At 42.6% G+C, this 25534-nt stretch overlaps 1 protein-coding gene across 1 annotated transcript in view; it reads right to left on the bottom strand.

The window, feature by feature from the left end:
- Positions 1–25534, bottom strand: part of myd (stromal cell derived factor mayday) — a 71713-nt gene that overhangs the window by 6000 nt on the left and 40179 nt on the right. Inside the window, exons 4-7 of the mRNA XM_080267583.1 lie at positions 19239–19378; positions 15932–16045; positions 14609–14758; positions 14068–14231 (exon numbers count right to left, since the gene is read on the bottom strand). Coding sequence (XP_080123709.1) covers positions 14068–14231; positions 14609–14758; positions 15932–16045; positions 19239–19378 — 568 coding nt within the window. The remainder of the gene's footprint in view (positions 1–14067; positions 14232–14608; positions 14759–15931; positions 16046–19238; positions 19379–25534) is intronic.

The raw sequence follows: 25534 nt of genomic DNA, 5'->3' as shown, positions 1-25534 counted from the left end.
AACTCTGCACTAGCTTACCAAGTTCTTGTCCAGTACTTGCAAGCAGTACTGCATCATCAGCATACAACAAAGTTGTGATATTCCATCCATCACCATTCATTACCAATGCCATCCCTCTCTCGATTACTTGTGTTTTTACTTCTGTCACCCCACCCATATATATATTGAACAACCACGGGGATATCACACAACCTTGTCACACGCCCACACTGATCATGAACCATTCACTTAGATGCCCATTAACCATTACACATGCCTCACTACCATCATAAAAACTCCTGACGGCACCTAGCAGCTTCCCATCTACACCGTACATGCGCAAAACTTTCCACAATTCTTCTCTGTCCACTTTGTCGTATGCTTTTTCCAGATCCATGAATGCCATAAATGCCTTATGGTCCTTCTCAAAAGCCTTCTCACTGCATATATTTGATCCACACATCCTTTGCCACTCCTAAAGCCACCCTGTTCATCACTCACTAGGACTTCTAATATCTCTCTTACATTCTATATACTAATTCTTCCATATATCTTACCTACCACACTCGACAAACTTATGCCACGATAATTCTTGCACTCACTTCGCTCACCTTTATTTTTGTACAGGGGTACAATCACAGCCTTTTTCCATTCTGCAGGCACAGTTTCACTCATCCATGCCTTCTTACATACCTCCAACAAGCACTTCATTCCACTCTCTCCACTACACTTAAGCATCTCAGCATACATCTCATCAATCCCAGCTGCTTTCCCATTTTTCAGCCGCTTCACAGCACACTTCACCTGTGTGAGTGTCACGTTTCCTGGCATTGCATTCCTTCTCTGCACACCCCCAAAACCAATCATGTTTACAGCTGCTCTGCTCTCTCTATTCCCATTCATCAGGCTTTCAAAATATTCTTTCCATCTGGTCCTTACTTCATCCCCATGGGTTAATAATCTACCACCTACATCTTTCACACCATCAAATTTCTTTCCGCTTTCTCCTCTACATTTCCGTACCTCTTTCCAGGATAACTTCCTATTTTCAGAGTAGTTTGCATTCATTTTTCTTCCTAGATCATCATTTACCTCCTTCTTTTTCCTCTTCACTAGTCTCTTTACATGCTTCTTGCTCTCAATATATTCAGGTCTTATAATTACACATACACACACACACAAAAAGAAAAAAGCTATATAAAAAAAAAATGGCAAGTAGTCGGCCGCTTCACTTCAATGCATTTTTTTTATATTATTCTTGTTTACATCATATGATTATAATTAACTTGGGCCAGACTTTTAAAATTGGTGTGGTTTGATACAGCCTTAATTTACTCCTTCAATAATGAGATCTCTCCAAAGTTGAGCACATTCATCTGAATGTAGCAAGAATAAAACGGAAAATAAACCATCCGACCGAAGAGGTTAAGGTAAAGCAACAGAAAAAGTTGGCTGTAAAGCTGTAAATGCACTGTGCTGGGTTAAAGTTATGACACAACTGATAAAAAAAAAAAGATGGTGCTTATGGTGACTGCTTGATACATAAAATGTGTAGACAGACATTGCAGGTTTGTTACTGGTAATGTCATAGGAATAGTGAAGAAAGGCATTATCCATATTCTGAGTGCAATGCAATAAAGGCCATTAAAAGCTGGAGGAATAGGAACCTAGTAAGATCCCCCCTCCCCTCTATGAATAACACTGAATATGGCATCTCCACCAATTATACCTCTTAACTGAAAGATATGGAATGTCCTGATCTGAGTTCCCAGTGAGATCAAAGAGCTATGTTCTGCATCTCTCCACTTCATTAGAATGTGAGAACTTGATTAGAACGATGATGATGATGAGAAGGAGGAGGATCTGCCATAATATGCACAATGCATAGTAAGAAAGAAAATGGTGGTTAGAATATACGTTAACTTAAAAAACTGAAGGAATAAGACCAAAGATGGATTAAGGCTGTAGAAGGCACTAGTATGGATGATAAGAAAAAAAAAAAAAAAAAGGATTTTGGGAAGGAAATAATGGCAACTGGACTAGGAAAACATTGTGAAGAAATTCCAATCTGATTCTCCCACAAAATGCATGGGCTGTAGCTTTAATAATTAAATATCTACCAATAATTGATAAACCAATGATTAACACCAAAACAAAAGTTTGTCATGCTATCTTTCTTTCAATCTGTAATCTGCTTTCATGAGATACATACATACTTTATATGTTAATCATATTGTTCTTTATGTAGTATCTGTTAATGATAATGTAACAGAACAGAGAAAGGAAAAATCTATCTATTACCAGACGTCTTAATCCCGTAAGGGGTGGCCACAAACAAATCACCTCCGCATCACCCTGTCCCGTGCCATTTCATTGCCCTGCTCCCACCTCACACCCCCCCCCCCTCTCATATACCTCTCCACTCCATCCCTCCATCTCATCCTTGGCCTCCCCCTCCCTCTCCCCTCCTCCACCTCACTTACATACACTCTCCTTGTCAGTCTCTCACTTTCCATCCTCTCCACATGGCCAAACCACCTCAATGTGTTTCTCCTAACCCTTCCTATCACATCCACATCCACACCACAATGCTGCTTCACTTCCTCATTTGTCAGTCTGTTTCTCCATGTGACTCCACATGCTCTCAAATAACTCATTTCCACTGCTCTCACTCTTGATTTCTGTCCCTCCAGCAAGGTTCAAGCTTCACTTCCATACATCAGAGTTGGTATCACAATACTGTACTCTCATGTAGTAGCTTTTTTACTTCCATGCTCACTTCCCTGTTTCTTATCACTGCTTTCAAGGAACCAGCAGCCTCTCTTCCCTGTTGCACCCTTTCAAGCACCTCACCCTCTAAACTTCCATCCTTACTCATCACACTACCCAAGTACTTAAACACATTTGCATTTTTCATTTCCTCCTCAACCAACTTCACTATACATTCACTGACTTCACTTCTCTCGAAGACCATGACTTTACTCTTCCCTACATTCACCTTTAGATTCAGTTTCTTACACACTCTCCCAAACTCATCCACCAGGCCTTGCAGGACCCCTTTGTCTTCACTTAACAACACAATATCATCTGCAAACAACAGTACAGGGAGTTCCCAAACACTGCCCTCTCTCACTAGGACCGTTCCAACATCCAGTGCCCTACCTTGTATCTCTTTTATAGTCTCATCCATGTACAGATTGAACAACCATGGAGACATGACAAATCATTGTTTCTATCCAACCTTCAAAGAGAAAAATTCAGTTCACTATCCACACGCACCGCAGCCTTAGCACCCTCATACATACTCTTCACAGCATTCAACAACTTCCCATCTACTCCATATATTCTTAATATTTTCCACAATCCTTGCTAATCCACCCTGTCATATGCTTTCTCCAAATCCATGAAGGTTACATACAACTTCTTTCCCTTCTCTAGAAACTTTTCCACTAAAGATCTAAGAATGAATATCTGATCCACACAACCTCTTCCCTTCCTAAAACCTCCCTGTTCATCTCCAACTAATTCCTCTGTTATCTCCCTAACTCTGTCAATAAGTATCCTACCATATACTTTTCCTATTACACTAAGAAGACAAATGCCCCCATGATTACCACACACTTCTTTTTCCCCTTTTCCTTTGTGCAGGGGAATAATTATACAGACATACCTCAACTTAAGGGCATTCAAGATCCGAGCATTTCAAAGACACGAACATGAAAAAAAATAATGAATATTTCACAGGTACGAATGAAACCATGAAAAACTAATTTAGCTTGTAGCAGCCTGTTGCGACCACTTTTGAATGTGGCGGGTGACAGCAGTTGCGAGGCGGGTCACTAGGCAGCAGTGTGGGTGCTAGGGGCTAACCCGCTATCTTTTGTTTTTATTTTGTTCAGCTGGAGGAGAGAGGATCACTGCTCATTGAGCTTTTAGTACTTTCATTCCATTTATTATGGCTGATAAATGCAAGCATGTTGATAGTGGTGCTTCTGGCTCATCTAGGAAGTGATGTGCCATTTATGTTGAACAAAAACTCAAAATAATAAAGCATGTTGAACGAGGAGAAAGAATTAGTGCTGTGGCGGATTCATTTGGGATGAACAGATCAACTGTGGGGACAATTGTTAAGGATAAGGAGCGTATTCTTAAGCATGTGAAGTGTGCTGTGTGCTCTCTCCTCACTTGCATCTTCCAACTAACTCCACTCCTCCACCTGCCTCCTCTCACTTCCTGCAAGTCCTGCTTTGTCTGCCCTCAGGTAAGCTACAATAATGTTTATGAAAAAAGAAAACTCTATTATCGCTTATGGGCAAATATGAATTGAAGCAGATGGGAGACGTGGAAGGTGTGTGTAGGATATTTACAAAAGAAATATGTGCAGCATGTGATGTGGTGTGTGGAAGGAAGAGAAGACGGAGGGGGGTGCAAGGAACAGCGTGGTGGACTGAAGAGGTGAGACAGGCTGTGGCACAAAAGAAGAAAGCATACAATGAATGGATGAGAAATAGGGGTGTGGAAGAAGTTGAGAGGCGGAAGAGAGAGTTATATGTAGAAAGAAAGAGAGAGGTGAAAAGATTAGAAAGAGAGAGTAAGAAGAGAGTGGATGAGGAATTTGGAAGGAATTTGAGTGTAAAGTGGAGGGACTGTAAGAAAATGTTCTGGAGAGAGGTGAAAAGAGTAAGACAGGGTGGAAGTGAAGTTAGCAGGGGAGTGAAAGATAAAAATGGTAGATTACTAGTGGAGAAGGGAGAAAAAGTGAGCAAATGGAGAGAACACTTTAAGGAATTGTTGAACATAAAGGATGGAAGTAATGCGAGTATAAGTGGCTGGGGAATGGCTGGGAGAAGGAGGGAGGTGAGAAGACAGGAAGAAATCAGTAGGATAGAAGTTGTGGAAGCAATGAAGAAAGTTAAATCGGGGAAAGCCCCAGGAATTGATGGCGTGTGTGGTGAAATGCTGAAGCATGGAGGAGAGATAGTAGTAGAATGGATGTGGAAGATGTGCAGATTGGCCTGGGGGAAAGGTAGAGTCCCAGAGGATTGGAAGTCAGGTATAATTATTCCCTTGTACAAAGGAAAAGGGGAAAAAGAAGTGTGTGGTAATCATAGGGGCATTTGTCTTCTTCGTATAATAGGAAAAGTGTATGGTAGGATACTTATTGACAGAGTTAGAGAAAGAACAGAGAAATTAGTTGGAGAAGAACAGGGAGGCTTTAGGAAGGGAAGAGGTTGTGTAGATCAGATATTCATTCTTAGATCTTTAGTGGAAAAGTTTCTAGAGAAGGGAAAGAAGTTGTATGTGGCTTTCATGGATTTGGAGAAAGCATATGACAGGGTGGATAAACAAGGATTGTGGAAAGTGTTAAGAATATATGGAGTAGATGGGAAGTTGCTGAATGCTGTGAAGAGTTTGTACGATGGTGCGAAGGCTGCAGTGTGTGTGGATGGTGAACTAAGTGAATTTTTCTCTTTGAAAGTTAGGTTGAAACATGGATGTGTCATATCTCCATGGTTGTTCAATCTGTACATGGATGGGGTAATAAAAGAGGTACAAGGTAAGGTAGTGGATGTTGGAGTGGCCCTGGTGAGAGAGGATAGTGTTTGGAAACTCCCTGTACTGTTGTTTGCAGATGATACTGTGTTGTTGAGTGAAGACGAAGGGAGCCGCAAGGCTTGGTGGATGAGTTTGGGAGAGTGTGTAAGAAACAGAATCTAAAGGTGAATGTAGGGAAAAGTAAATTGATGGTCTTTGAGAGAGGTGAAGTCAGTGAATGTACAGGGAGGTTGGATGGTGAGGAATTGGAAAATGTGAGTACGTTTAAGTACTTGGGTAGTGTGATGAGTAAGGATGGAGGTTTGGAGGGTGAAGTGCTTGAAAGGGTACAGCAGGGAAGAAAGGTTGCTGGTTCTTTGAAAGCAGTGATAAGAAACAGGGAAGTGAGCATGGAAGTGAAAAAGTTACCAAACGACAGTATTGTGATACCAACTCTAACGTATGGAAGTGGAGCTTGGACGTTGTTGGAAGGACACAAGTCAAGAGTGAGAGCAGTGGAAATGAGTTATTTAAGAGGAGCCTGTGGAGTCACATGGAGAGACAGGCTGACGAATGAGGATATAAAGGAGCGTTGTGGTGTGGATGTGGATGTGATAGGAAGCGTTATGAGGAACACACTGAGGTGGTTTGGCCATGTGGAGAGGATGGAGGGTGAAAGACTGACGAAGAGAGTGTATGTGAGTGAGGTGGAGGGGGGAAGAGGGAGGGGGAGGCTGAGGATGAGATGGAAGGATGGGGTGGAGAGGTATATGAGAGAGGGGGGTGTGAGTTGGGAGCAGGGCAGTGAAATGGTGGGGGACAGGGCGACTTGGAGGCGATTTGTTTGTGGCCACCCCAAACGGGATTGAGGCGTCTGGCAATAGAATAGATAGATAGAATATTTACAACTAACGAGACAAAATGAAATGCTTGCCACATCCATATCTTCGCAAGTGGCAAACGTTCCATTATCTTTCATCTGTTGTAAATAGGCATTGGACAATAGCAGGAACAGAGTTGTGTCTTACACTCTTGTGTATTTCTTGTGTTAATTTATGCATTTATATTTCATGATACAATATAAACTGCTTAACCCCTTAAACGCGGATCGTCGCGTTTGCGACGCTCGGCGAAAAGGACATAACGGCAGATCGTCGTGTTTGCGATTCTAGTAAATTTTGAATAACCACGGGCAAGCAGGCTCCAGCTGGTATTGTCTATCAGTACTGCCATCCTTTAGCTACTTTTAGCACACTTGACCTTTGTACCACTGACCTTGGTTGTTGCCAAGTATCATTTTTTTTACCCACCCACGCACCGCTGCCCGGCCCTCCCTCGTTGTGCGATATGGCAGTGCGCGGACAGCTCAGACGTGTCAATCTGCGCCTTCCTCTCCCAAGCACTTTATGCTAATTGGAAACGCTTGTTTCCCCAGTTGTCACACTAGCATTTTTTCCTGCGGTTTGCCCCTGTTTAGCGTCAGTTTACCGCAATCTTTGAAGGTGACACCATGTCTCACTCAAGCTCTTCCGAGTCTGTGCCTTCCAGCCCTCCGAAAAAGGGCTTTGTGACCTCCACCCTGTCCAAACCCTTACTAGGAACTGCTAAGGGCCTTAGTGACTCGGCTATAGGCACTGAATTGTTGAAAGCGTCAATGGATTATGGTAGTGACGTCGGGGTGTTATCGAGCCTTGCCGAGTCAGACACTCTATCGAGTGCTGAGTCTGAGGTGCCTGAAGTGACAATTCCTGTGCCCAGCACCTCAACAGGCAAGGCTCCAGTGAAAAGGGGACTAGTGTATGGAAAGGGGGCCAAGAGGAGACGAAGTGGTGACCCCGCTTCCCAGCCATTGTCCCCTACACCAGGTCACTCCGCCGCCATACCGCCACGCACTCCCAGCCCCATTCTCTCGTCGTCATCTTCAGCTGTGCTTTCTCCAGAGTCTTCTGAGTCTCCTTCACCACCTCGGAAGGGAAGTAATCAGTCTGGTTTACGTAGAGGTTTCCGTAGGCCCTGTGTCCGTGCTGGTAGGAGTAGGAAAGTGTCGCCTAGTGTTAGAGTTAGTGGTAAGGTTACTCGCACTAGGCAACTCACCACTCAGGCCACTGCGAGTGACCTTGAACCTTCTCCTTATCTCCCCACCACCACCACACCGACACGACCTAGCACAGCCTCTGCCACACGGCCTGCCTCACTCACCGCCTGCCTCACCCACTGTCACACGGCCTGCCTCACCCCCCGCCGCCCCCACCACCTCCCAGCCTAGGCAGGGCACTCTGGATGCCTTCGTGTGGTCTGAGGGCTCAGATTTTGTGCCAGAAGATCTGCCCTTTGATGCCAGTGGGTGTGGGATACAGGCTGACTTCCCTGTCCCAGAGGATGGTGAATGTCTGGACTACCTGTTGGCCTTCCTGGATAACGAAGTCATGGAGCAGATTTGTACCGAGACGAACAGGTACGAAGGGCAATCTGCTGCAGTTCGTGAAGGTGAAGCTGCAACGCCATCCACGTCGCGGATGGCAGCATGGGTTCCTGTTACGATCCGGGAACTATTTGTATTCATCGGCTTGATGATTCTCATGCCACATAACTGGAAGCACAAGCTCGAGGAGTACTGGAGTGCTGACGATCTTTGCCCCACACCCATCTTCAACAAATACATGAGTTGTGATCGTTTCAGGCAACTCATGACGTACCTTCACTTTGCCAACAACGATGAGCCTTCTCAAACTGACCCACTATGGAAAGTGAGGGGAATCCTGAACCTGATCAAGGACAAGTTTATGACGTTCCTTCGGCCCTTCAAGAAAGTTGTGATTGACGAGTCCTTGGTTTTGTTCAGGGGCCGTCTTCGGTTCGTGCAGTATATTCCTAGCAAAAGCCACCGCTTTGGAATAAAGTTTTTCGTGCTGTGTGACTGCAAGACAGGGTTCATCCTCGACTTCGTTATCTACACCGCCAGCAATGTGGACTTGGACAAGACTGACCCCCTTGGATTCTCTGGTTCTGTGGTGAAAGTGCTTTTGGAAAAGTATTTTGGCGGGAATCATGTCCTGTATACGGATAATTATTATACAGCTCCCAAACTCGCCAAGTACCTTTCAGAACACGGCGTCGGATCCTGTGGCACTGTCCGGAGCAATAGGGCACACTACCCTGCCTTCCCCGAGGCTGAAGGATCAAAGCGGGGAGACGTGCACCTGAAAAAATCGGACAAAATGCTGGCGATCAGGTGGCACGATAAGAGAATCGTCAATGTGCTCACCACAGTTCACAAGGGGGAAATGCAAGCCACAGGGAAGGTCGACAGAAGGACTGGCGATCCTGTGATGAAGCCTGATGCTGTAATTGACTACAACGTCAATATGCGGCTGGTGGACAAGTCTGATATGATGATCGGAGAGATAGACTGCCTGAGGAGGAACCGTCGCTGGTACAGGAAGGTGTTCTTGCACTTGCTTGATATGTGCATGCTGAACGCCTTCATCCTGCATGAGATCAAGAACAGGAAGCCAGCAAACTACTCTCTCCGGCGTTTTTCTAAGACTTGTGTGTACCGGCTGCTTCAGCGTTTTGGGCAGGTACTGCCATCAGGTCCCAGGCGCCACTCACACACACCTCCAGACCGCCTACAGTGCCAGGACTACCTTCAGCGACACCGCCTGGAGCCACTGCCTAGCACTGCCAAGAGGGGAAAAGCACTCAGGAAGTGTCATGTGTGCAGCCACACTACTAGGCAAGACAGAACATTTAGGCGCACCTCCTTGCAGTGCAAAGAGTGCAAAATTCCCCTCTGCGCTTACCCGTGTTTCTTTGACTACCATAGCCTGACTAGATACTGAAAATAAGGGTAAGAATCTTGTAAATAATACTGAGAGTGACAGTGATACTAGTGTTTAGTTTTCTTGTACGTACTGACAGTGACAGTCTGATGAGTGTAAATTAGTGTATGTAGTTGTAAAAGCACTGACAGTGACAGTGATTTCAGTGTAAATAATTGTACATAGTAATAATATAAGTATTGAGAGTGACAGTCACTCCAGTGTAAGAAGTTGAAAGCATATGTTTCTATTCTATGTTCTGACAGTGACAGTTTGGTGTGTAGAAAATATTATTTTTATAACAAATGACAGTGACACTGATGAATAAGGCACTAAACTGACAGCTAGAGTGAAAGTGAGCGATAGACATGAAGTGCGAGTGGCCGACAGGAGCGAGAATAAAGTGCCTGCCGTAAGGCTGAATAAAATCGCACCGCGGTGGTCTTTCTCATTCCCGCTTCACAATACTGGCAGTGACAATGATTTTTAGGGCCGTAATAGTGCCAAGCGAGCCTTTGCGAAGTACTATGAAGGAAAATAATGTAGTATACGTGTTTTTAGCTGTGAAAAGGGAAATGTGTGTTCAGTGACGGGAAGATCGCCGCCGCGCTGCATGTCGGCCGTACGCTCCGTTCATTGTAGCCTTATTTTCAGTGCTTATTGTACAAATACAGATTCCAAACTACCTGTACGTTGTTGTATAAAGTGTACTGTGACAGATTGAGGCTGTGGTAGAGGGGAAACCAGGTTGCTGGAGGTGTGAAAGTGAAGACTTTGTTACCCAACTTTGCAAGTCTCCACAAGTCCTTTGGTAGTCCACGAAGGCTCAACACCTGTCTAAGGAGAAAGCTGAATGTAAGTACTATATGCCATAAAAATTTTTAATGTTCTAGGGTTAATCTCTGATTTTTGGCAAATATTTTCCCATAGGTACTCAGACCCCGCTACAACCCCGCCACATGGGGGGGATCGGCCGTACACGGCCGCGTTTAAAGGGTTAAGAATATTTAAAACCCTACCAACAGATCAGTGAACAGTATAATGTTTTTTATGTTGTACGTGTAGTACTGAAAGGGATTTTCATTTTGAGAACAAAATAAACTTGCTAACGGCCTCTTGGAACCAATTATGTTCGTAAGTTGAGGTATGCCTGTACCGACTTCCAATCCTCCGGGACTCTACCTTCCTCCCAGGCCAATCTGCACATCTTCCACATCCATTCTACTGCTATCTCTCCCCCATGCTTCAGCATTGCACCACACACACTCCACCAATTCCTGGGGCTTTCCCCTTTTTGACTTTCTTCATTGCTTCCACAACTTCCATCCTACTGATTTCTTCCTCTCTTCTCACATCCCTCCTTCTCCCAACCATTCCCCAGCCACTTATACTGGCAATACTTTCATTCTCTATGTTCAACAATTCCTTAAAGTGTTCTCTCCCTCTGCTCACTTTTTCTCCCTTTTCCACTAGTAATCTCCCATTTTTATCTTTCACTCCCCAGCTAACTTCTTTGGCACCCTGTCTAACTCTCTTTACCTCTTTCCAGAATATTTTCTTACATTCCCTTCTTTCCTTCCATTCTCTTCTGTCTTTCCTTCATTCTTTCCTTGTCCTTCTGCCTACAGGGGACTTTACACTCCCTCTTCTGTCTTTCTTTCCTTCATTCTTTCCTCTTCCTTCAGCCTGTGTGACTCTACACTGAGTAACAAGCCAAATGGTTTCCTGTACACCAGGATAGCATTTACTACACTGAGTGGTAACCATATAACCAGATTTTGGCGCCTGGTGGTTTAGTGGGTAATTATTGCGCTCCAATCGGACTGAGCCGGTGAATGTTTATATCCAAGGGGTGGTTGGGGTTGACTGCTCATGTAATGCCACTCAGGGATGAGTGAGGCTGGTCACTCTCATCTTAAATGTCAGGACCAACTGCCTGGCTCCTGCGCTCCTCATGGGGCAATGTAGGATTGGATGATGGATGGATGGATGGATGAAAAATAATCTGTACACCTGACTACAGGTGTCCTCCATTCATAAATAATCTGTAACAGCTGGACTAACAGCCATAGGTTGAAGTCTGGGGAGATACCATTCTGGGGAAGTGAGTTCCAAAGAGATGCAGTTCAGGGAATAAAAGAATTCTGAAAGGCAGAAGTTCTGCAATATGGTAGTGTGACTGTCCAATCATGAGCGCTATCAGATGCCAGTGTAGTGAGCAGAAAGGTGTAGAGAGGTGGCGCAATGGATGCAAGTTTGTCTAAGCATTTGCCATAAAAGCATCTGTAAAATAATGCAAGGGAGGCAACATTCCTTCTTACCTGTAAGGGAGGTAGTTCATTTGAAAAGTTCATCTAAAAAGAAAGTGACAATCAAATTTCAGGCTGACTTTACAATTGGACTCCCATGGAAGATGCTGATGATTTGGTGTTGATTGCAGAGAATGAAAGGAGGCAGAGAAAAGATTTTGGAAATGGAGAGATGGAATGGGGCACAAGGGCTTAACAATAAAAGCAGATAAAACAAAAATGATGTTATCTAGGGCTGGGGGCAGTACTGTCAAATAAGAGAGGGAGTGGCCATGTGCGATTTGCCACAAGGGTGTGGGAAGTAATTCCATCTTGCGCAATGTTTGTGATAAGTGGGTGCATAAGAGATGTAGTGGTATTAGACGCAGACTGCGAGATAACATGTGCAGTGTGTTGGGGAGAGCATGTGGAAATTGCCAGGCATGAAAGGACTGAACTTGCTGGTGAGTTTCTAGAGTGTTTGGAAGAGTCTGGTTATGTGGAAGACATGTTATGTGCTAGAGGTGGGGCTGGAACTAGCTCTGTGGCTAGAGTGGGGAGTGATTGGAAAAAGTTCAGGGAGCTGTTGCCTCTCCTGACATTGAGAAGGCTCTCCCTCTGTGCTAAAGGATCTTTATATGTGGCATGTGTTAGGTGTAATGCTGTATGGTGGTGAGACCTGGGCAGTAAAGGAAGAGGATGTTCGCAGGCTCAAACATACAGAAATGGCAATGCTTAGGTGGATATGCAATGTGTCCCTGACTGCGAGGCCTGGGGGGGCTAGGTTTATGATGAAAGAGTTGAGAGGTAGGATGAGACTGGAGTGTATTGGTGTTGTGATGAGGAGGGGTAGATTGAGATGGTTTGGGCATGTGGGAAGGATGGGGGATGATGATTGGGTGCAGAAAATGAGAAGTGTTAATGTTAGGGGTAGGGTAGCAAAAGGATGACCTAAAAAGACCTGGGATGAGGTCATTGAGTGTGACCTCAGGGATAAGGGACTAAACAGGGAAGCTGCCAGAGATCGGGCAGCATGGAGAGCTGCCATTAGGTGACCAAGGCTGACACATGCAAGCATATTGGAGGATTGAAAAACGGGACAAAGCAAAACGTTTTTTGTCTGCGGGACTAAACCATGATTCTAAAGGCTTGAAAATTTGTAAGACTTACTGATAGGCTGATTTAATTTGGCATTCTGTGACCTCAAAGATGAGGGCCTGAATAGGGAGGTTGCCAGAGACTGACCATCATGGACAGCCACCATTAGGTGACCAGAGCCGAATCATGGAAATATGCTGGAGTGTCTAAAAACAAAACAAAACAAACGTAACAGCTATTCTACTTTTGTGCTCTCTCCTTTCTATTCCATGATACTACCCATCCCATTTTTTAGTTATAGGCTGTTGCTGTTGATGATGATATGACGATGATATGATGATGATGACGGTGACAATGATGATGACGATGATGATGATGATGACGGTGACAATGATGAAAACGATGATAATGATCATGATTCAGTTGTTTAAGAAACAGGTGACATACCATATCACCATTTTACAGACTCCACACAGTAACCTACCACTATTTACTTTCACTTGGGATTTTCACCTCTTAAATCCCAGGATTGTACAGCAATATACATTCCATCAGTACTCTTCCCACATTAACTTAAGAAATACCACTCAACACAGCCAACAAAACATTACATTACACATATAAGGCCCTCCCCCACTAATGAATGGGTTATGTTCCAAGAAACTGCTCATGTCAATTATTTTGTAAGTCAAAAATGCATTTAATTAATAAACTTAACTAACTGAACATCATAGTCTAGCCAAGTATACCAAGCCTTTTAAAAATGCTTAGAAACTTACATTGGCCAACAGTTGGGCAATATCATTAACACAAAGCCTACTTTATAATACAGTGTTGAATATTTCATGTAATTCCATGTACTGTAATTTATTGAATATTTTACTGAAAGTACAAATTCGTAAGTGTGAAAATTTGTAAGTCAACCGTTCTTAAGTGGGGAGGACCTGTACAAATGTCTACTTTATTTAGAAAAGAATGAAACTTTCAGCATGAACTGCTAGCCATCTGCTGGACCATAACCTCAGTGAAGTAAAATGTAAGTCACTTACCTTTTATAATTACCATACATAAGCATATAAAGCATATCAATTAATAAAATATGTTAAACAGTGAAAACAAACAGAAGGCAAGATAATTTTGTTGTTTATGTTGTGCAAAACAGCATTTCAAACTGAGTTTTATAAAACCCGACCACATACTATTAAATCTTTCTTGGTCTGAATACTTTAATAAAATTAAGAACCTTCTCTCTGTAAACAAGAATAATCTACTGAACAATAAAAAAATTAATTCTTCCCCCAACCCCTCTTTTCTGGTGGAATAAAATAACTTCCTCTGTACCATACCAACATCTCTCTCCTGTCAATTTTCCCATTTTCATCCTCATCAGCAATTTTAAATTCTTCAAGTCGTTCATGCTTGTACTCTCCTGGTGTCATATCATCAGGTACGTCATTGTTTTCTGGGTCAGAGAACTCTTCTTCTGTTAGTTTACTATCTCCATCAACATCTGAAACATAAAAGTTCATGCAAATAGTGTATCATGTAAGGAATATTATTACCCCCCCACCTTTTAGTGCACGAAGACACATCCACGTCTCAAAATCGTATACTGGTGTGTAAGACCAAAGAGAATTACTGTATAAGAGATACAATAATTTCTTTTCATACATCACCATTCCTGATTATAACTCCACAGTATATTACAGAATAACTACCTATCATGGTTGCTCATTTGCCAGTTTTCACTAATTTCCAGCATGAATATGTGGCAAACATTAACATATTTTTAAACATACCTCCAACTTAGAAAAAGGGCTACTTTTTAACAAAATCATTCGTCATCTTGTGAACAGTGAATGAACCAAAAGAATCCAATCTACTAACCTAATCTAGCCAGCGTTTCCTCAACAATGTTCAGGATAGTTGCATGTGAGGACTCTGGATGTCTGAAGGCCAAGAACTCATCAATAGTGAGCTGGTCTGGTTTGTCTCTGGCTGCTTCTGACCAAGCTGCTTTGTCCCTCATAATGCTTTCTGGGGAAATCAGTATATGTATGAAAATTATGGCAGGTATTATCAAAAGTGAGAGTACAAAGCTGTGGAAATACTCCCAGTTTTTACAAAAAATTTCTAAAGTATATATGAGACGAAGAGAGAATATGCCAAAATTTCCTGCACTGCTGCTACCTATACACTGTGATGTGGGATGCAAGTGATCATACCAAAAAATTACACTTGTTCCATCAATGGAAGCAGAAAATTTAGGGCATGCTTAATATACATGCACCAAGTTATAGTAATACAGCTGTTAATTACTCTGGTGAAAATGGTAAGAACACTATTACTACAACAATGATGGTATCAATCAGTAATACACCTGTCAGTAAACTGCCATGGACATTAGGGTAAGAACTGCAGTGTTCATACAACCTACTAGCTATCATCATGAAAATACTGCACAGTACCACTGTGCAGGTTGGTGATCATATAACCAATAAATGGATTCCTGACAGTCTACTGGGATAAGCTGTTCCAACCCTATGTGGTCCATAATGGTCTGAGTCCAAGGAAAGATTGCAGTTATTCCTCACATGATGCACCACAACAGTAAATGACTGATTATCTTTGCCTAACAAGTTTGAACCAATCAACCTACCCCAGGACTGTACACTCCTAACTTCAGAGGTAGATTGGATAATGGATGGACAGATGAATAGATGGATGAATGGTAATAAAAAAAGAGCTAAGTAAGAATTATGAACAGTATGCCTAATTAAAGTATGTGGTGCTGGACAGTTAGGCAGGAAAATGTGGAAGGCTGAAATACCATGCGAGTGGCAATAAAGTCAATGGTGATAACAATGGGATATTCCACAGAAAACATGAATATACTGTATTTCATTATTAAGAAAAGAGAGGGTTGGGATTTATTTGTGATCAATATATGATACTGAATGAGACTGTTATAACATAGTACTCTTTTTACTCTTACTCAGCCTAAAGCTGCCATTTCTCCATTATGAATGCTGAGTTGTAACAACAGATTAACACTAGAACACAATGCTTCTCACAAAAAGTACTGTGGAAGGGATGTCAAACTGCAGTACTGTCTTTATCTGCCACTGAGATATGTAAAGTAAGTCACAAAAGGACAAAAATCTGAGCCAGGTTGGGGAGGAAAAAAAAAAAAAAATGGTGTACTGTTACCTTTTATTTCCCTAGGCATTCCCTTATGGTTGTGCTTGTGGTTACTAATAAACTCATCACTATAGCCATGCTGCTTCAAGAAATATGCATGGTATTCATCCCACGACACTACACCTGTAGAAATACAGTATGATCTGACTTAACCAATTTTCTTGTGAGTATTACTGAGACTTTTGTCTTGAATCCTTGACTGAAAATGACTACCACTTTGGGCAGAGTGTACATTTCACCTAGCACTCTACAGCAATTCTGAGTGGCAGTACAATTTTTCTTTATCATCACAATCCGGACCTCTCGTCCCACCCTAGGGCAGGGTGAGGAGTAGCAACGTCCAGACAGCCCAAATTTGCCCAATCCAATGGGCCACACTTCCATTCACTCACCATTCAAGCCCACAGAATCCTGGCTCCATCTGATATGCCAAAAACGTTTACCATGTACTGTAGTTTCATATAAACATATCCGATAGAGAATTATTTTTTCAAACAGAAATATGAACCTTAAGCCCTGTCCACACGAGCGGGCAATGCCCGCGGGCACAAGCGAGCAGTTTGCCTGTTGACGGGCTCACCGCTTGTGCCCGCGGGCAAATGCGTAAATTGCCACGGACAATGTACGCATTTGCCCAAGGGCACAAGCGGTGAGCCCGTCAACAGGCAAACTGCTCGCTTGTGCCCGCGGGCATTGCCCGCTCCTGTGGAAAGGGCTTTAGGCTTCAATCCAATTAAAAATGGGGTGGGCAGGACCTAGAAATAGGGGTAGGAAAGCATTAGATCATGAGAGCTTTCACCAGTGCCCAGAGAATGGGTCATACATCCATTCTTTCATTGCCTACACCTTCCAAATTCTACTCCTCATATCATTCGTTCATTCATCATCCAATCCTACGTTGCCCCACGAGAAGAGTAGCAGCCTGGGGCTAGGCAAGTTGGTCCTGCCATTTAAGATGACAGTGACCAGCCTCACTCATCCCTGAGTGGCATTACATGAGCAATAAACCCCAACCACCCCTTGGATATAAACCTTAACTGGCTCAATCCGACTGGAGTGCAATAATCACCCACTAAACCACCAGGTGCCAAAATCTGGCTATATGGTTACCACCCAGGGTAGTAAATGGTTTCCTGGTGTACAGGAAATCATTTGGCTTGTCACTCAGTGTAGAGTCACCCACAGGCAGAGGGAGGAGGAAAGAATGAAGGAAAGAAAGACAGAAGAGGGAGTGTAAAGTCACCCATAGGCAGAAGGATAAGGAAAGAATGAAGGAAAGACAGAAGATGATGGAAGGAAAGAAGCATGGAGGAGAGGAAAGGGCAGACACCCGAAAGCAACACTACATTGAGTGAGTGGATGGTGAGCGCCCTCACCTACCACAAAATCCTCATATCACAAGCAAATAATAATTCATTTCTTTTCTTTTCTTCTTTCCCCCTTTCACAATGCAGCCACTGACAACTGAGGTGTAACCTGTGTCAAATGCATCTCATACTTGCTTCATTCACCTAAACTTATCCACTGTCAAATCTTTAGCTTAGCAGATTCCATACCTCGGTTTCTCACTCACTCACATACTATATTTAGGAGGCATCATCTTGACCTTTGGTGCCTCCTCCCATTATCCACGTTACTTTCATAAACAAGGAAATACACAGATGAAGATAACAATTAAATAAAAAAAAGACAATTTTGAGCATAAATTCCTTTTAAGCTTACGAAAATTATACGAGTCAGGTTATCTGTTAATACTGTATGGTGAAAGTCAACGAATACAATTTTTTTAGTGGACAGTTTTCAAAGAATTATGATTAGAGACTGGATCAAAACACATCTGCTTGTAAACTGATTAGTAACATCATCATCATCATCATCCTGACCTTTTCTCCCACCTAAGGAGAGAGCAGGGTGGGGTAGGATCTGGAAAATAAGAAAAAGGAATGCATGAAAGTGGGAAAATTATGAACTTTATACTTAATGATATGGCCCAAAACAAACACTCACACACCATTCAAATCCTTGGAATCTTGGCTCCACCTCACAAGCCTACCAACTGCACATACAGAGGGGTCTCCCAATATGCAAGAATACGGTCAACAAAATGCGCCACACACTGGATATTTCGCATATTAGAAACCATTGAATTAACGGAAATAAATATATATGGTCGACACCTCAACCTATGTTTGTCATTTACAGTACAGTACTTCCCCAATATCAACTATCATTTTAAGAAACTCTTTTCCTTAAAGAAAGACAACAGAACTGTGAATGTACTGTGCTAGGTAGCACTCTCGCTCTACTTATATAACTGCGAGATTAGCAACCTTGCTGTGCCCGTCCACTTGCTGGCCTCCATAAGTCTTGATGGTTCGTAAAATGTGCTCCTTGTTCTTAAGAATGTTCCTCACTGTCAATTCACCTAAGTTAAGTTCACATCCAATGTCTGAGTTCCTTTTACCTTGCTTATTCAACTCTATAGCCTTCATTTTCAGCTCCAAAGCCATCATCTTATTCTTGGAATGAAGCAGTGGGGCCACGATGTAACAGGTAGGCAAAAGCAGGTCTTGTTCAATGCTAAGAGCACCACAATATGTGAGTACAGCGCAGGCAGACACAAACGGAGAGTCTTGAGATTTGACTTCAGAGATGCCGTGAGGGAAAGGACAGGAAACCGATCAGCCATCTAGTGATGGCTTTGGATATTACCATTTTGAGTGGGAACATCGTTTTACCCTTGCTTTCAGATGACAGATTCACATTTTAGAATCACATTTTGCATATTTAAAAAATCATTTTTTTCCTGAGTTGGGTTCGCATATTGGGCGACCCCATTGTAATCTGAAATGTTGTTGTTACAGTACAGTTATCATAAGTAACAACAGCAATGAATATTATCAATTGTGGGTCATATATGACTGATATTATAATATATACCCTCTACATGCATACTGTTGATTACAGCAGTCTTTACAAGTACTGTACTCAAGCCTTTCTGTATAATAATGTCTTTTGTTGTTACAGTACTTTTACTAACTATGTTATATTCACTATAGGAATTTATCTTGCACTGACAGAGTTACTGGTACTACTAACCCTCTCATGGTGGAAACAACTCTACTGTAGTATTTTAATTCCAGCTATTGCAAGATGATTTTATTCAGCTGAGACTGAGAGTGTGTGTGTATTAATATTTTCACTAATAACCTTATCATTGTGGGAATAACTCTAGCATTCTATCCCTGCTAACACTAGAAGACTAATTTTATAACAGTATGTCATAGCAGCCTAAGATTAGGCAGCCATAACTTACCATTTCTGGGATTCTGATCAATTGCAGTAAACATGAAGAAATTTTCCCTGAGTGCAAGAGTGAGGTGCTCCTTGGTCTTGGTGCTGATCCATGCTGATAGCTCCTTCAACTCAAGCAGACCATTTACATTGGTATCAGCCCTGTAAACACACATCCCAAACTGAAAATAAACCAAGAGTTCCAGTATCTCTCTTTCGCTCTTTTTATGCAACTGACTTGGCATAGGCTTCATAGCCTGTTACTGTGGCCCAGAAGTCCTCCTACATCCACACACCTCCATGTCATCACTTTCGGCATTAACACCCACTGTCCATACTGAATACATGCTAGGGCTATCTCATACAGGACTGATGTACTGGTATTAATGGTGGTATTTTTAAGACATGTCAGCAGGTCATCTGGTAGATCAGCGAAGTCTGCTTTAATGACATGCAAATCCTTAAACTGTTCCCTGCCCCAGCATGGATTCTAACCTGGGTCCATTAGGACTGCAGGCCAACTCTCTACAGATTCAGCCACTGCCTCCCCCTCTGAAAGAAATCTTTATCAATGTATCCTGAAAAATATACAGCAAGTCCTATGTATCATAATTTCAGAGGGTTGTATTTCTTTCATTTGCCAGGTTCCCTAGTGTCTCCTTAACCCTTTAACCGCGGGCATTGTTTTGACCCGACTGGCCCCCCCCCCCACAGGGGTTCCAGCCAAAATGTAAACAAACTTTAAACCTTTATAACTCTGCACAGAATAAATCTAGAGCGAAAAATAAGGTACCATTAGAAAGTACTAACCTTCGGCTTTGCAATGATGTAGGTTTCATGATTTCGTTGACTATCACTGGATGGGCAGTGCCATTAGAAGTGAACGATCTAAAATCACTATTTTTCGCTCACACACCATTACCAAATGCCAACCTCATTCTGATAATAATACTATAAACATATATGAACACTGCACACATGATAAACACCCACTCTGTGTTCAGGTAAAAGGCATTGTAATTGCCCACACTTCACTGCCACAACAGCGGTGTTGTCACTCACACAGCTGGACAGATACTGATGCGTGTTTGGTCAGGGGTGGGGTGGGGGGCCCGGGGGATGGGAGAAGGGAGGTGGGGGTCAGCTGGAGTGAAAGAACTTAATAGCTACTCTCCCTTGAAACAATTGGCGCGCGGAAAAAACGCGCGGTATTCAAAATATTCACAAACATTCCAGAATGACACCCGCGGTTTGGTCCAGTTTTTGCAATGTCATTCTGGGATGACACCCGCGGTTAAAGGGTTAAACTCTAGTGGTATAGTTTGCAATGCAGACTTAAGTATTCTCTTATACATTATGCATACAGGAAGCCACCTATTACAGGAATTGCATGGGACAGTACTGTGAGAAAGAGAAGGTCAATCCAAAATTCTGGATATGGGTGTTACTGAAAATAATGTATGGAGTATGGTAATTATGGTACAGTGGCTTCCACTTTTTCCCTGCTGACCCATTTCCACCCTTTTGACACCAATGTTAAGTACCTTACTGAGTTTTTTATACAATAAAAACAAATGTCAAATAGCAACAGTGGGTGAATGAATACAATGTATTGTTAGCATAAACACCAAACAGCAATGAATGGAAAATTTATAAGGTACTGTCGTACTGTATGTATATGAAATTAACGGTGGTGGGCAGTGCAAACGAAGAAGGACCTTGCACAAGCGCAAAGCGCAATCCACAGTTCACTACCTTGCGCGAGCGCAAATGCGCAATCTGACAAATATTTAGCTTGAGCAATGTCGCAAAGCGCAAGCGCAAACCATTTGCATATATTTTTGGGAATTACTGAAAAATATTGAGATATTTAAATAAAACAGCATACCTACTTCCTTACTTGTATTTATTATTATTATTATTTTCTATTATTTGTAATTTGCACAAGTGCGCAATCTAATATTTAGCTTGTGCAATGTTGCAAGGCGCTATCGCAAAATCATTTGCATATATTTGTGGGAATTGCCGTAAAATATATACTGGTATAATTAATTAAATTTCTAAATTAGCAACCTGCCCACCACCCGCGGTGACTGAGGTACAGTAGGTCATTGTCCGGGAAAAACAGCCTATATTTACCAAGGCATTGGCAAAGATCACGTGATTATTGTATCATCAACTCTCTCTCTCTCTCTCTCTCTCTCTGACAGAGGAGGGAGGGAATGGAGAATAAGAGAGAGAAGAGGGAAGGAATGGAGAAAAAGAGAGGGAAAAGGGACGAAGTTTATGCCTTATCTCCACACTCAAGGGGACGCTCCTTTGCCATTCCCGTATTTATTCTCTCTCTCTCTCTCTCTCTCAGAATAATGCTCTTTATCTCTCTTGTCTTGTCAAGACAATTTATTTAATAATTCAATAAAGATACACAATAGCATATGTAATTCATTACAAAAAATAAAAAATAATGAAAACAGAGTATTTAAATCAAGTATCCACAGCCTAATAAATTATTAGGCTGTGGATATTTGATTTAATTAATATGTTTTAATGGTTTTTGTAAGGAATTGCATATGCTAATCTTAATAAATAATGTATATTTATTATTATTTACTAATAATAATAATTTAAAAAATAATAAAAATACATTATCTCTGTTGAAGCATATTAAGAAATGCTACTACCCCCTTCCCTCCCGCCTGCCCCTACCAAGCACCAACCCACCCTTGTGACCCACCCCAGCCTCCCCCATCCATTGTCCAACCATGCAGGAAGCTCCCAAGACCACGTGTCCCCTGGAAGACCATGTGTCCCTTGGATTGCGCAATGCGCAATCCACAGGGCAGGTGCGCAAGGAAGGTGCGCAAGCGCAAATTTAGTTGTACAAGCGCAACTAAGTTTGCGCTTGCGCACCTGCCTTTTCATGTGCGCAGGCGCAAAGTTGCGCATGGTCTCGTGCGGTGCGCAGTGCGCAAAACGATATCACCGAAGCGCAAGGGTGCACAATTGCGTTTTGCGCAAGTGTTTGCGCACCTGCCCACCACTGGAAATTAATGCTCACCACTTTCTTTTGGAGACTGGCACATTCAGTCATGAATTTACTGTCCTCACAACAATGCATTCCTAAAGTTTTACCTTGCCAAAAATGAGGATAATGGTAAACAGTAATAATCTGAGCACATACGAGGCATGGAAACATATATAAGGAAAGCTTCCATTTACATAAAATGTCAGGACTTAGGGCAAAGTCTCTTTCAGGAGAGGCACTTGCTATTCTCATGAGAACAGATATTTGGTCAACTGAACATTCAAACACTGGGAATTATTTTATTCACAGCATTTTTATCTAATTCTTAATAAGAAATTGGTTGAATGATGATAGGCCAACATTCTATGCTACTGCATGCACTACAATGCAGGGCATTTTATGCCTGCTTAATCTGCATGGCCAATAACTCAGTAAACAACAGTAGTTACACATCAATTTGCTATGTACAACAGTAGTTACACATCAATTTACCATGTATTATGAAGACTATTCCTGAAGACAAAGTATTAGTAGTAGTAGTTGTTCCCTAGGCAGTCTGGCCGAACAGTCCAGAGTCCCCAAGGAAGGCCACAGCCGAGACCGGGCTTTCCCACAAAGCTCTCAAGGAGTGTATGTTGTGTTGTTGGTGCAGGTGGTTGTGTGCAATGCAGCCTTCCATAATTTGCTTAATAGTATGAGGTGCTGTGTTGCATCCTGGCCAGGCATCAGCGACGGAGTCATCCAGCTTCTGATAACTCAAGAGGGCTGGCTGATGCCCACATCTCAGCCTGGCCAGGTGGACCCTGTCCTCACTAGAGAGGTAGAATTCAGAAGAGTGGATATTAGGAGGCCATGCATGCAGCTATGTGCTGTCTTTGACCCAAGGCATCCCATCGACGTATGGGTACGTCGCAACATTTTGTCACAGCTAGTCCTGTCGACATACTGGTACGTCGCGCAATTGAAAGGTTCATAATATGCACAATTTTCAATTTTCGTGCAGCATTTTTGGTACGTATACGCGGGACACCTTCCTCTATTCCTCTGCAAGATGCCAGGCAGGGACAATGCCTTACACCGCATAACCTCCCCTCCCCCCGCACGCCATTGTCTCGGCAATTCACCTGTTACCAGTGACCTCGCCAATAAAGACATTCAGGGGCAGAGTGTTTCCCCAAACGATGACAATGTGGAGGACAAAGTTTACATAGCATTAGAGGAAGAAACAGTCAGAAATGATGATCAGGTAATGTTGCCAAAAAAGGTCAGGTATGGTGATGATTTAGTGAGTGAAACAATGCTTATAATGCCTATATTACTGTTTGAAAATCAATATACTCTCATACTACATATAAATTCGTACCAAATAAATAAATAAATAAATATCGTTTATGAGTGGTGTGGAATAGTTTCCCTCCCATAGAACTCGTTTTCTTTGGTGCCAGCCTGTTAGAAAACCCAGTAAGGTAAGGAGGTACTGCTACCTGTATCGAGTATTTTAAACCTCAGGTGAGTGATTTCTCTATGAATTTTCGATGTTTAACACCAAAAGCGGAGGTTTTAGCCAAAAAAAAAAAATTCGAAAATACCTCAAGATTGGGGGAGATCGGAGGTGCGAAATAGCTCGGGACGTGACGGGTTAAGTGACTGAATCGAGTGGCGAGTGATATGAGTATGGTCATGCTTCTGGAAGCTGGTCTGAGGTGAGCGAGGGGGGAGAGATGACAGTATTTGTATGTGATATCGTGTGCTGGGTGTTGTTTTGATGTTCTTTGGTGTGTGTGGATGTGATGCTATGTAGTGTAGGGAATGGTGTGGGTTTGTGGAGGCTGCAGCGAGAATTTGGGTGGCTCTCATGTCTAGATGATCCTGACTTTGAGGACTTTGGTTTCTTGGGTGGTCTGTGGATGTAGTTGCTGTGCAGCCTGTGATTATTTTTAGAGTCTTGTTCTGAATGGTCTGTACTGTAGAGTGTCGTAACGTGTTTTAGTGAGGTTAGAAGCCCAAGTAGGGCTTGCATAATTCATCACTGAACGTATTTACTGTTTGTATACTGTGGTGGTGGCTTCTTTGTTGTGTCCAAATGTTGTATGGGCATGTGACCTTAAGGCGCTGAGTCTTGGTATTAATTTATCTTAAATGTTGGTGATGTGTTGTTTAAATGACACTGATGTATTGTATGTTACACTAAGGATTTGGGGGGAGAGGGTGGCAGGGGAGCATTGTTTATGGTAAGGTGTGGAATGTAACTGTGTTCTGCTGTCCAGTTTGTGAGAAGGGTCATTGTAGATTTGGTTGGGGATATTTTGAGCCTGTTTGTGGTGAACCAATCATGTAGTGTGTTAAGGTAAGGTTGGAGAATGTGAGTGGCCGTGTTTGCATTTTGGTGTGTATATGTAAGTGTTACGTTGTCCGCATAGGAAGCTACATGTATTTGTGGTGTGTGGTGTGTGGATATGTCGAGCATGTAAAGGAGAGTAGGGGACAAAACAGATCCTTGGAGGATGCCGTTTGTGAAGTTTCTGATGTTCGATGACTGACCGGCAAATGATACATAGCCTATGCACATCTGCCTGCTAAGAAGTTTGCCAGCCATCTTTTTGTGTTATTGTGCATGTTTGTGTTGAATACTTTGTTCGTGAGGTTGTGACGGGAGATGGCATCAAAAGCTTTGCTAATGTCTATTGTGACTAGGTGTGTTCTGTGTGGTAGCCTAGATGAATTCATGCCATCAAACCTCTCTGTGTAAGGTCTGTAAGAAGAGTGTTTGTGGAGTGTAGTGGCCTAAAACCAATTTGTGATGGGGCTAGGGGGGTGTAAGGTGGAACTACTTGTAATATCAGTCATTCAGTGACTTTGGAGGGGGTGCAAAGGAGTGTGATGGGGCGGTGTGAGGAACATAACATGGGGTCTTGTTGGGAAAGGGGATAGTGATGATAGTGCCATGCTTCCAGATGTTTGGTAGTATGTTGTGTGAGTAGATGTAGTTTGATATGTTGGTGAGTGCTTGTATGCCTTGTGGTCCATGGTGTTTAAGGTGTATGTTGCTTATGTTGTCTGGTCCACAGGCAGGTGAGTGCTTAAAGTTGCTAGTGATGTGATTCGTCTGGCTGTAAGTGAAAGGTATGGTACAGACAAAGTAGAAGGCCTTGGTGGCTGAACCAGAATGAGTTTTCCACACATCTGTCTTCCCTTCAAAACCATAATTATGAACCAATTTTGACAACAGTGTCAGATTAATCTTCTCCAGTTGACGGAATGCCCTCGTCTTAACGGTCGACATGCTCAGGTGA

The sequence above is a fragment of the Coenobita brevimanus genome, chromosome 24, assembly GCF_032717465.1.
Source record: "Coenobita brevimanus isolate Jiangsu-jjx chromosome 24, ASM3271746v2, whole genome shotgun sequence".
NCBI lineage: Eukaryota > Metazoa > Arthropoda > Malacostraca > Decapoda > Coenobitidae > Coenobita > Coenobita brevimanus.
Note: the sequence above shows the minus strand (reverse complement) of the source record. Positions and strands in the feature narration are given on the sequence as shown.